Here is a 12,902-nt window from a genome sequence, read left to right as displayed (position 1 = left end):
AGTACTGAATTCAGTTTCTTTGTACTCATGACTGCTTTAGTGCTTTTGTCTCTGTTAATGATTGTGCAATTGGAAATGAGCTGATGTAGAACCTGGATGTCATCTAGAGTAAATATTATAAAATATGGTACTATTCTCTGATTCTGGGTGCTAAGTGCATTAATGTATATAACGGGAAAAAAATACTTTTTTTTTCTTTTTACTTTTTTTTAACATAACAGTTGGGCATTATGTCTGAATATACACAATTTAACAATTTACTATGTAGCTGTAGGCATAAAGAACCAGAAAACTCCTTTGCTTCATCCTAGTACATGTATGGAATTAAAATTATCAGTAAAACTCTGTATTTCTGCTTTCTTTGGTCTGAAAATAAGTTGTTATCATGTCTACAAGAACAATCTATTCTAAATGTAGTACAAAACATTACCAGATTATTCCTTTTTTAAAAAACTACTGACTTATTGTGATTTTTACGTCTTTTTAACCAACTTCATCAACTAAGATCAAACTTGGCGAAAATACAATCATAATGCAGTTTTTCAGCAGCAGCAGAAATATAAATGTTTCCAGTTTGTGAACAATAAAATGAAACAAGAAAATAATTTATGCTTGGTCAGTGCAAATATTTGTGTATCCTGCCTGTGGCTAGTGGTGGGCAGTTAAGAAAGCACATTAGTGAATGCAAGCAGTTTCCCAACTTCCATAGAGCGCTAATGAGGAAAATGTATGAAAGCTCTGAAAACTTCTGGAAATTTCTGGCCTTTCCCTATTATGATAATCGATCTTGTGGGAACTTAAAGTGTCTGGTTTGCCAGTCATCCCAAAACCTTATGCAGATTTTAACGGAAAAGCAAAATGAGTTTTTTGGAATAAAATATAAAGTTTAAGGAGTAAATCCCTGTACTTGGAAACATATAATGGACGAAATATAGAAAGCTAATGACAAAATAGTGTCAGTCACTTAAAATGCAATTTTGGAACAGTACTTAAAACCTTCTGGGTTTTAAAGGGACTTAAAATGTAGTTAACTATAAACACATTCACAAAATACAGATGTTCCTTCTCCTAGTAGATTGATAGCTGAGGATAACTTGGATTACCTCAAGTACTTCCTTGAGTTTAAGTGCAAAGCTTTTAACACGAAGTATCTGTTATAGCCATATGAATAATAAATAAATAAATAAGACAAGTATGTTGACAGAATCGATATGTAATGGAAAACAAACATATTTAATGACAGGTGACAGGTTTGGGTCAGGAATAGGTGACTCCTAATTTTAACTTTTAAGATACAACACTATGCCCAAAGCTACTCTCAAAATGAAACTTCTAGTCCATAGAAATTAACAAACATGGTTTTAGGCAAGGCTGAAGTCATCTTATCACTTGGCAACCCACAGAGTTGAGCAACAGTATGGGCATAACTGTTCTGTTAACTAAAATGCTTGGCTTTCATTATTTGATTTTCAGTACTGAGTGATTACCAAATTGCCTCATGAACAGCAAGACTAATGAGGTCTGCTTTTCTGTGGATTTTTTGTTCTGTGTACCACATAGAAGTCCCATTCACTTTATTAATAATCTCCCTGAATCTCTGTTACTTTCTAAGATTTTCTGTGGCAATAGCTTGAGTTCACCTTTTATGTCCCTCAAATTTCTCCCAGATGTCTAAGGATCCCTCAGAGGCAATATGTGGTAAGCATCTGCACTTGGCTGGCTGGTCTGTGCCTGCTGATAGAGGTAGTTGGAATGGGCAACTGCAGAGCTGCTGCTTCAGCCTTTCTCCCTGGGGCTACTCGTCCCAGGCAGCAGTTCTCCTGAAACTTTGCTAAACTTCATGTTTGTGAGACGTCTATCCCATCCTCAAAAGTGTTCAAAAGGCATTGTGCAAAAGTAGCAGTCGGGTGGGCATCACAGTTGCATAAGCTTGTTTCCTTAAGTTTTCTGGCTGAAATAAAAAAAAAAAAAGTATTTGAAGATAAAATTCTGAGCTGTATTTGAAGGTTAAAGACACTGAAGAAAAATCAAGAGAGTTTGGCATGATCTTTCTTTACTACCATTTTCTATGCCACCCTTGGGGTTGGGAATGGAAATTAAAAGTTAATTCATGCTCTTCATTTTTTGTTTGTTTGAGAAGAATATGCCATTTTCCTCTGCACACAAAAGCAGCTATCTTGTCAACGTAGTAGTGTCCTTTTACCAGTGGCAGTCTAAGTAAGATATAAAAAAGAAAAGCTGTGTAGTTATGCAGTAAGCCCAAATATCTGGAAAATACAGTGACCATGCAAGTCTTTATTCACATCTGAAACAGGGGCAGTAAATTGCGGACAAGATGTAAACAGCTGAGTTTGGCATAATGAAATTTTATTGTTCTCAACTCTTTGCTTTGCATAAATGTACTAATCCTGTCTGATTTAGATCTAAGAAAGCTCTGAATACCTGTTTGTTTGTTTGCTTTTCCAGACATATTAGGTGTTTAATAAAATATACTACCCATTCTTAGGAACATTCCTTCCTTCAGAGTTACTTTTTGTATTCCACTTACTTCCTTGGTTTTGCAGCAGCAAGGAGTTTAATTAAAAAGAAGTTGCTCATGACAAAGAAATAAAATACAGTTGTTGTTGTGTGTTTTTTTAATGAAAATTGGTTTCAATAATGCTGTTCTTCAGTAAAGTAAAACTATTACTTGGATTCAGCAGTACAAATGAAACAGGAATCATTTTTAGTCTAGTAATTTCTACTGAGTTTCAATAATGTAGCTCTTTCTAATGTAACTTATGTAGTGACTTTCCCCATAAATTTTTTTATATTTTTTTATATTCCTTCTGTTCTCTTTTGCTGCAATTTCATTTCCTCTGGTCAGGGGAGCAAACCACTTAGTGATAGATTTTCATCTTAGTATAATAACATGTGAGAAAAGGGAGAAGAAAGTGTAAATGTGAAGAAGAAAAATTATTATTATTTCAGAATAATTATATATGGTGTCTGGAGTTTATATAGAACACGTATGGGAACACATAATGTTAAAAAAGCCACATGTATTACATCCTGAATAGGCTGTAATCTAAATAAGATAAGATAAAATATAGTTCAATAAAGCCACAGTTCAAAGGGAAGTCCCCTCTGCTTGCCAGCACTGGGAAAATGGGAGAAATGATTTCCTGAAAATCTTCTTTTAAAGGGAGAGAGCTGATAGGAACAATATATATTTTGTGAATAAGAAACCATACAGATATCAAAGAAATATATTTTAGCTGGTATATAAACACCTATACTCCAATGATAAACCAACATCTGACTTCTGGATTTTAGGGGGGAAAAGCATCTGCAGGGTAGTCACCGCAAAGCATGTTTTCCCTTCCTCTGTGACAAGTGGCAGTGATCATGGGCAAAAGATGCTGATCAGAGATCAAACACTGGCTGCTCTGGTGTGGCACTGCCAAAGTTTCTGGAACAGGAGTGACCATGTGTGAGAGCCACAGGGCAGAGAGATAAGGCAAGGAGATGAAATGTTTTTGAACAACCTAATCTAATGGGAGGTGTTCCAGCATGGTTGGAATGAGATAATCTATAAGGTCCCTTCCAGCTCAAACCTTTCTATGATTCTATAAAAGGACCAAAGGAACAAATATAAAAGGTTGAAAGCTATTTAGCTGCATTTAGGGTTTATGCTGGTGAGGAGCAAGCCCTTGTATTTTAGGGAAGTATTTACAAAGTCAAATATGTATGCAAATGCAATCAAAGCAGTAGGTTAGAGATACAGACGCATCATTATGGGAAAGCTTGCGGAGCAGGGCTCACACTGTGAGACTGATGTGGTCAAAGCAAGGTTTTGACAGGATTAGCTACAACCAACTTTATGGGGGCTTAAATAGGAAATTATCTATTTGAAAAGGAGGACATAAATAATATGCGGGAAAGGAAATGCCAAATAATATTATCCTTCTATATTTCAGTTTGAGTCTTCTCCGAGACGCATCACAGTCCAAGGTTTTCAAATTCATTTTCTTTAGAAGTTTACAGCTAGGATACCTGTGCTTTGCTTGAGTAAAGTCTTAGCTATGATGCAGCTTCAAACAGGGGCAGCACACCAATTGGGGAGGCAGGATTTCATCCTCATATGCCCCGACTAGCTGAGGCTGGAGCCTGGACAGTGAAAGAGGAATACAAAAGAGAGAGGACTGTATTTTCAGTGTTTCCATCTCACATTAGGAGTGACTAAAACATCGTACATGATGTTGATTTCCTTCCAATGTTTCTTACAGACATATTTCCCTAACTTCTAGTCCAGAAGAAGTCTTTTCATATTGCCCTCCTTTAAAAAATAAATGCCCTCTGGAAATGTTCACATTTGTTCTTGGAAATTGCAATGAATCAATTAATGACAGATCACATGGTTTAATTTGTGATTTGAAACTGGGAGTAAATGTCAATTGTTATTACAGAGAGAAATGTACCATTGTGAATGATGAAGGAAAATACTTGAGATTGGATGCAATCTAGTCTGCTGCAAAAGCAGAAATGTTTTACTGTTCTTTTCTGTTGCTTCTTTCATATATCTGGCAGTCACAACTTAGCAACAGAGGGTGAATTGTATCAAAGACAAGAACGTAATCCAATCTTTCATTTCATTTGATTAGGAAAATTTCACAAGGGTCTTCTACAAACATTCTTGGGATATCAGTATAGGCAAACCAGCACGTTTCCAGGTCTCATTTTTCCTAGCTTGAGAAATGCGAATAAGCATGAGCTAGTCATGTTGAAGTAGATCTTCATAGAAATAGATCACAATTTTAATATCTACTGTTTAAAGAGGACAAAAAAAAATGAAGCTAGCAGTTCCCAAGTATGACTAAACTAATAGTTTATAAAGAACAGTAATTTTAATATATAGTAAATTAAATTCATTACATTAATGGAAACTTTAAATTTAATATGGTAAAATATTAATTAAAATTTATACAACTTTAAAACCTGGAAGATGCACAAAAATATCAGTCTAAGAGTGCAGTTTGAAAAATGGTCACACTTTCTCTTTATTTTTCCATGTTTGAAAAGTGGATAGCTTGCTTAACTGGAAATAAGATCATCTGAATATATGAAATGTGAGGAGAATTAAGTACCTTAAATTTTCTACTATTGCTTATTTTTCATGCTTAGAAATAAAGTTACAGTATGCTTTCCTGTGCTTTGGATAGTCTATAGAAATATTCCTAACTCCTTAAGTTAAAGATCTTAAAATGAAATAACACATACAGATATCTTATGCCACCTCAGCAGGATGAGGAAAAATAAGCTTTATAGTAGACAAAATCTTAAGCAATATGTCCCTTAATAGATTAAGAATGAGAGAAATATGTATTATAACGGGATCTTTCACAGGCAGTGTCCTGTCCAACAGGTCTTATATACAGAAAAGGATTTTAAACCAAAACCCTCCTTCCTTCAGTTGTGACAGACAGTCATAGCAGAGGTATATTAATTTACATTAATTTATTTTTTAGAGATTAAAGCATGAGCTGTCCATCACAGCTAATTTGAATTCAGGGTATAATCTAGATTAGTCTCTTTTAAACCTTTTATAGTTTATAGCAGAATTCTGTTTTGGTTTAATTGTCTTAATGCTAATTAGTTATAGCATCGTATGTAATGTATTATAGAAGTTGACTGCTCAATATTGCCATTTAAGGATGTTGCATCATACTATTAATATCTTGTGACCAGTAATTAGAATGTAAAGGTAAAATGCAATATTTTATTATTGTATAAAGATTCTACCAATTACAATAATTACATCTATTTATTTTGCCAACTTTTTTTCTAGGGTTTTGGTAGCCCATCAGGTGAACATTGGCTGGGGAATGAATTTATCTTTGCAATAACAAGTCAGAGGCAATATTCTCTAAGAATTGAATTAATGGACTGGGAAGGAAACCGGGCATATTCACAGTATGACAGATTTCACATAGGGAATGAAAAGCAGAATTACAGGTAAGTATCTCCTGAAATTCTTTTGACTCTGCTGAGTGATAAGTCTTGTTCATTGTTTGCCTGCTAAATATGAGAGAGGATCGTAATAAGATTTTCATCTAAAGTGAAAAAGATGCTAAAAAAAAAAAAAAAGTAGAAATCTGATTTCTCAGGGTTGGAAGGTTAGACTAAACTGACACATCTGAGAACAAGGGGTGATCAATTAATTGCACCAACTGGAAGAACTGCCAAAAACAATGTATAACTTCTAAAACATTCTGAGAGCACCAGGTGTCTAACTTACTAACTAGAAAAAAAATATGGATTCTCTATTACAACTTGAAATATTTCTGCCTCAGAAACGTTGAGTGAAACAATGGAGACAGAAAAAAATACCAAAAAATTCTGTTAGAATATCTGATAATTCCAACCCAAAATTTAGTGCAAAGGAAAAATAAAAAGAGAATGCTGGATTTTACTGAGAGGAGACAAAACACAAAACCAAGTGTCAGGCACTGGGTAGCCTTGACTTATTAGTAACAGCATAATATTTATTATAGTTTGAAAATGTCATATGAAGTTAAAATTTCTTCTAATAATACTTTTTTTTTCCTATAAAATTTTTAAGGTAAAAGAAAAATAGGGTGAAAAAAAAAAAGTAGGAAACTTAGCCTGATTATTAAAAGAAAAAAGAAGAAAAAATAAATAAAACACTTGGTGAAAAAAATTGATATGGATGACCTAAGTGGTTATTTTTTTCTATCACCACTTCCTGTGAACAGACAATATGACCTTGGAGAAGAAAAATGAAACACAAAAAAACTCTTAAATTATTTATTGTAGCATCAAGTTATCATAAGACTTAGTTATCATAAGACTTAAGAGAGAAACCAATACATTTTAAAACTAAACATTCAAGTCACAGCGTGTGAAATTGGGTTGATACTCAGATTTTTAAATTCAAGTAGCATGATTCTCAGAAATGCTTATTGCACACTCCCTGCATAGTCTCCAGAAATGGAAACGAGAGCAATTAGCTCTTTCTGCTGACAGGAATCTACCCAGGTGGGACACAGAATAGCATCTCTGTCCTATTGAGTTTGTCAGACAACATTGCTGCATGGTGTATAAGAGCATAGACTATATTTAGAAGCAGCTTGTATGAATTTTGCTCCCATGTAATGCAAAGGCTATCCCATGGCACACAAAGGACCGTTCTGTAATTGGAACTGCATAATACAGGGCTCAGGGTTGTATGATATATTGTATGGTGCTCTGAGAAGAAAGTATGAGAAGTGGTATGAATTGGTTTGCTTCTGAGAGAGTACAAATGTAAATATTCAGGTTAGCGTGTGTCAAGCAGAAGCGCTACTGGAGACTAACTGGAATTCTGAGCCTCAAAGCTATTCAGGAGAAACGTATGAGACAACAGGTTCAGTTAGAGATGCATCTAAAGCTATTTAAACAAAATTGCATCTGATCTAATCATCTTTAATTTTGAATTCCTTGGTGAGAAATGGGAACTTTAATGATGAGATTTATCTGGCTCATTTTTGATGTTTTTGGGTTCTTTGGAATAAGGCATATCCTGTCAACTCCCTGCTCACCCCCTGACTTAAAGGACATGGGTGCTCAGAGCTGACTGTGTGCACTGTGAACCCTGAAGACACTCTCTTCAAACACCAAGAACCTCTGAAGAGCTTCTGCAGTAATGAAGGCACACAGGTTGCTGGAGGCAATGATTCAGGTTTCAGGAAGGATTCAGTGATTCTGCTGATTCAGGAAGGTGAATCATTCTGACGCACTCTTAGGCAAAGAGTAAAAAACAAGTATAGGACATCTCTCAAAACAAAGGCTCTAAAGTGTAGACAGTATAAAAGTGGATTATGTGTGTCTTACACGTTTGAAGAAGATGCTCAAAAATAAGAGGAAAAAATGGGAGATATACTTGTCAAGTAAGGAAAAGTGTCGAAGGACAGAATTACACATAGCTTTAAAAATTATGATGAAAATCAGAGAAGATGCCAGGACTGTGAATTAAAATGGTTGAATTCATTAAAAAAAAATAGCATAATTTTTGCTCACATTTATTCTGGACTGAACAGGGCCTACATGGATGATTTAGGGATCAGAATGGTATAGAAAAATTAACTTATGTTTACACATATGGTAAGGGAGGATTTCTTCTTTTCATGACTCATCTGGGTTTATTCATGGCAATGTATTACTTTTCTTTTAAAATTCTGTGCTGCACTTCTGGTAATACAGTAGACCAACTTGGAAATGCCTAAGGGATGTCTGCCTATCATAAGTTCATGTGAAGTGCCTAGAGTAGAAGAAAAGGCAAGTTTTGGAGAGGAGCGGTGTTGTTTTCCCTCCAACAGCCTGGGAACTCTGCTGTGTGCTGTGACCTGAGTCTGCCTCAGGTGCTAACAACAAACCAGGACCAGGACACGGGCTTAAGAAAGGATGTGCTATGTGCCTATGTATATTTATGTGCCTATGTATATTTAATTACTTGTCCTTTTCCTGGAATAGTTTTAGCCTGATCTAAACAGTACATATCCAGGCAATTACTGAACATAACTGGGGGACCCCAGGGGGCAGTGACTTTCCCAGTATACACTGTGAGCAAGTCCATGTTAGTTTTTTTGGTAAGCCAAACCATACAGACAAGGATATTGTGGGCCAGTTAATTTCAAGGCCAAAGAGCAAGCCTTAGCCCAATAGGTAACCTTTCTTCATTTGTCCTTTGTCATTTGTGCCTCAAACAAAAGGCCCTTAAAGGTCTTGGGCATAGAATTTGTTTCTCCATCATGGCTGTTGAGACAGACTCTTGGAGATTTCTTAAGCAGATTAGGTTTAACATGTTGATGGACATCAGCATAGCCCTGGAAAATCATCCCGAATAACTGTAGGTCTCCAATATGTCTATAGGAACAGGGAGGTATTCAAGAAAGGAAAGTAAACCCTCCTTCATTAGAAGAAAGGGACATCTTTTGACAGTATAAACCATATTTTCTGAACGTGGAAACAGTTGTTAAAACTGATCCACAAAATTTCTTCTTCCTAAACCAGAAAAAACAAAAGGGATGTATTTCAAAGTGCAGAAATTAAATCAGAACGTGTGTGCAAGCCTCAAAAAAATATAAGATTAGGAAACAAGGCTGAATTCTGCTACCCATGTTCAAGTCACATATACACAAAAATCAGTGGGAATTTATCTTGAGAACAGTGACTGCAGTTCTGGTTCCTGTTCTACTTCGTAGTCCAATTAAAGGCCAGAATGTACTTGGCTTGAGCTGTCTGCATGGCCTCCTTAAGGTACGAATGAAGATCCTCTGTCCAGGGAACAGGAAATCAATTCCATTCACGTTATTCTGGAATAAACAGGGAGGGAAACATGAAGATGTCAAAAGGCTCTGTCCATCTCTGTTGGCCCTTGCAGTTTCAGATGAATTCATCAGTATTTTTTACTCAAACATATCTGAATATTTAAAGAAAACAAGCAAGAAACAGGCTGACAGTTCTGGAAATAATGATTTGGAAGACACATACAAATCTAACTTAATTTTTATGCTTGACAAATGTACTAGGGCCTATATCCAGACAGATATATGTCCAACAGACATTTTGCAAAACGAAGTCATATTGGGCTCTTCCAGAAATTATTACAAAAATGTATCTATGACATAACAGCACTTTATTTTGTTTGCCAGCATCACTATCTTTGATAAAAGCAACTCCAGAAGGGAAGCCAAATAAAAGCCTGATTATTGAGCCCTCAACAGCTGGCCACTCTTCAGAGGATACTGTTTTCCCTTTATCAGAGGAGCTGCCATTATGAATTTAAATAATCCCTCTGAAGTTGTAAAGCACAGTTCACAACCTTCTGCATGCAGTGCCTTTCTTTCACAGTTGTCAGTTTTCAGGCATTTGCCGTGTTTGCTTTCAATACCTCAAACACAGAACAGCATACCTTTGCAAAACTTCACTGACTGATAATTTGAAATTATTCTTCCAAACTAATTAGATGCTCTTTTATTTTGGAAGCTATTAGGATTTTCTGCTGGTGACCCGCATTAAATGTTGCTTCTTCAACACTGTTTGCAAAAGTAAATAATTGTAGACCAGCTGTACTCTATATTAGTTTCAAATAATACAAGCTAACTGAGTAATAACCAGTAAAGAGACAAATTTCCAAGTTGGTCTGGGCAGTAGATGAAGGAAATCTGAAACAGAGGAAGGTTATTGAAATGAAAGGAAAAGCTCGAAAAGTTGAATGTCTTTCATGCATGCTATAGCAGTACCTTATACATTTGGAAGACACGAAAAAATATTATAAAGGTTCTAGGTCTAGCATCTGAATAGAGTAAGTTAGAAAATGATTGAAAAAAAAAAAAAAACAAACACAAACTGATAAAAGATGTCTAAGAAAATATGGATAATCATTTTCATGCTGTTTTTCCAAAATCCAATCCCAACATTTTGCGAAGTTCGATTCACTCTGGATTACTCCCAATTGGTGATTTCAGAGGGTTCTGTTTTTTCTCCAGACTGTTTGTATTCTCTTTACTACTTTTTATTAGCCTAAAGAATCTATGATTAAAAAAATAATGCTGAACACATGTATGTTAAAAATATACTTGTTTCTTTTTCAAAATGAGACAGCTCCAAAAGGGTTTCTGGGATTGCAGAATAAAATCTATTTATCCCAGATGATGACTGTAAAGAAGAAAGTTGAGATAAGAATGTGTACACTGAAACAGCAAATGCATGATGTTAAATAACTGAAACAGGAAAACCAATGTTGCACCTCACGTGAAAGCTTCAGTAGCTTGGAAGTATCAAAGTGATTGATTTCCTTTAGAACATCCTTAGGCTTCTTATTTACACAAAAAGATTAAACACAGGGCAGCCTGTAAACAAAGTGAAAACTCTCTCTGACCGTCTCTGCAAGTCTTGTCCTGTGTCAAGTAAAATCTCCATAGAGTAAGATGAGTCCAATCTTACAAGTCCTCATTTAATGTGGTGTTTCTTAATTTAAGTCAAAAAATGTATTCATGGAACTATAAAAAATTAAGTTAGGAGAGATTCTCAGAAGACACATAGCCTCTCCTCTTTTCCTATGTAGAACCTAAATTGTGCACTCTTGATACTCTGTCAACGTTGTTAGCTGCTTTTAGGAGCTATACAGATATATGCTGACCTGTGTCCTCAGACACTCCAGAATTAACCAGGAAAAGTAAGAATGTGCTGGAATTTTGGGCACCACACTTCATAATCCTACACTTTAGTCAATGAAAGAAGGTTTGCTGATGCTGGATTTTGAACAGCAAAAAAATCAGCCTGCACACACATCTGGTTTTGCTACTCATGGTGCAGGAGCAGCATGGGGGAGCAAGTCATGGGATGGAGAATAGGAGAAATAAAACCTTAAATTGGCCAGACTGGTTGTACCTCAGAATCCTTAAAGAGATTGAATATACCCTCCCAATATATCCTATGACAATGCATTCTAGTATTTAGTCATTCTGTTATTCAGAAAAGATTCCATCACTGCAAAGACTGACTACCTCTGGTCCTATTCGTGGAGGAATATGATTAAATGATAAGTCAGTGCTGCTAGGTGGACAGGACTTTGAGATTGCTGAAGACAGAAGTGAGAACTCAGGATGAAGAGAGACCATTGACTTAAGGTGTCAATAATAAGCAAGAGACAAGTTGACAGGGGAATATCAGTTATGTAAGAAAGATGTAGATGTATGGGGTCCTCAGAGGCAAGCAGATGATGGAATTTGTTGCAAACTGGACTTCAAATCATTTCAAACCACTGATGTGGTCTTGTGCTTCATACTAATCTAGGTAGCAAAGTTTCCAAACTCCCCAAAATACTGTCTCTCTCCAGTTTTTGCTTTGGGAAACCAGATCAGTTGTTCAATGTAAACTAGTGATCTTTAAACTTTATGGGAGCTGGTAGCAGAGAGTTTTTAGTGGACTTTTTAGCTCTTGTTTTTTTAAGAGTTTGTATATTTAGTTTCAGCAATAGTATAATATCTGTCTGTTTTCTTAGGCAACCTAGGTAGGTAGCGTGGAGCCAGAGGTCTTGATGTATTGTTAGTTTTTGAATATTGTTTTTGTTTGCTTGTTTAAGGTGGAACTAAATGATTTATTTAATCACCATTGTTGAACTAAAGCTGGAATTTGGTACAAAAAGAAAAAAAAAATCTCACTTTTCTTTTAGTAAAGTGGGGAAAATATTTTTGCACAGTCTTTTAAATTCTACCAATGAAAATGCTGTAATAGGTAAAAGGAGATATTATTTTTAAAGCATGATTTTTATGGGGACACCTGGTTTTATGTTTATTCTAAAAAACATTCTGCAATCTATTGCTGTCTCACAAGCAGGACATTAACAAGCTAGCGTTACTCTCCTCAGTGTACAAAACTTCACTTTTAAATATTGTTATTCTTTGTTATTACCCAGGTTTTTCAGTGATTCATTTAGCATAAGCAACATTTTGTTCTTTTGTCACTCTAGTAATTTAAGTAAAACAGGGAATCAGCCTGACTTGGAAGTTTTTCTGAGCCATCTGCTTAGCTTCTTTCTTAGTATCGCAGTAAACCCTCAAAGGTCCCATTCTCGTTTGGGGAAGAAAAAGTACAGTAGAGGACACATATGAAATCTGTAGCAAAGCAAGAAAATAAACACAAATTCTGTGCCCAGACCCCAGTCTGATATGAAAATAAGAAATCTACATAATAACTCAAAAACCAGACATGGCACAAAAATTTGAACCCATAGTAATTCATGTTTCTCTGGAAGCTTAAAATTCAATTTTCAAGTCTGCTTCAGAGGAAATACCCATGCAAAAATTCTATCAACAGTCAGAATGATATCTGTGGTATACATACTTTACATGATTTTA

The 12,902-nt window shown here is 35.5% G+C and overlaps 1 protein-coding gene across 5 annotated transcripts in view; it reads left to right on the top strand.

Annotated features, from left to right (window-relative positions):
• The window catches only part of ANGPT1 (angiopoietin 1), a 210,174-nt gene that overhangs the window by 161,350 nt on the left and 35,922 nt on the right, over window positions 1-12,902 (top strand). For all 5 annotated transcript variants that reach the window (XM_080579477.1, XM_080579478.1, XM_080579476.1 and 2 more), the window contains one exon: window positions 5,828-5,994. In XM_080579477.1, coding sequence (XP_080435603.1) covers window positions 5,828-5,994 — 167 coding nt within the window. The remainder of the gene's footprint in view (window positions 1-5,827; window positions 5,995-12,902) is intronic.

This window comes from Anser brachyrhynchus (genome assembly GCF_964034855.1).
Source record: "Anser brachyrhynchus genome assembly, chromosome: 2".
Lineage (NCBI taxonomy): Eukaryota > Metazoa > Chordata > Aves > Anseriformes > Anatidae > Anser > Anser brachyrhynchus.
The sequence above is the reverse complement of the archived record's forward strand: the minus strand, read 5'-3'. Positions and strand labels throughout refer to the sequence as shown.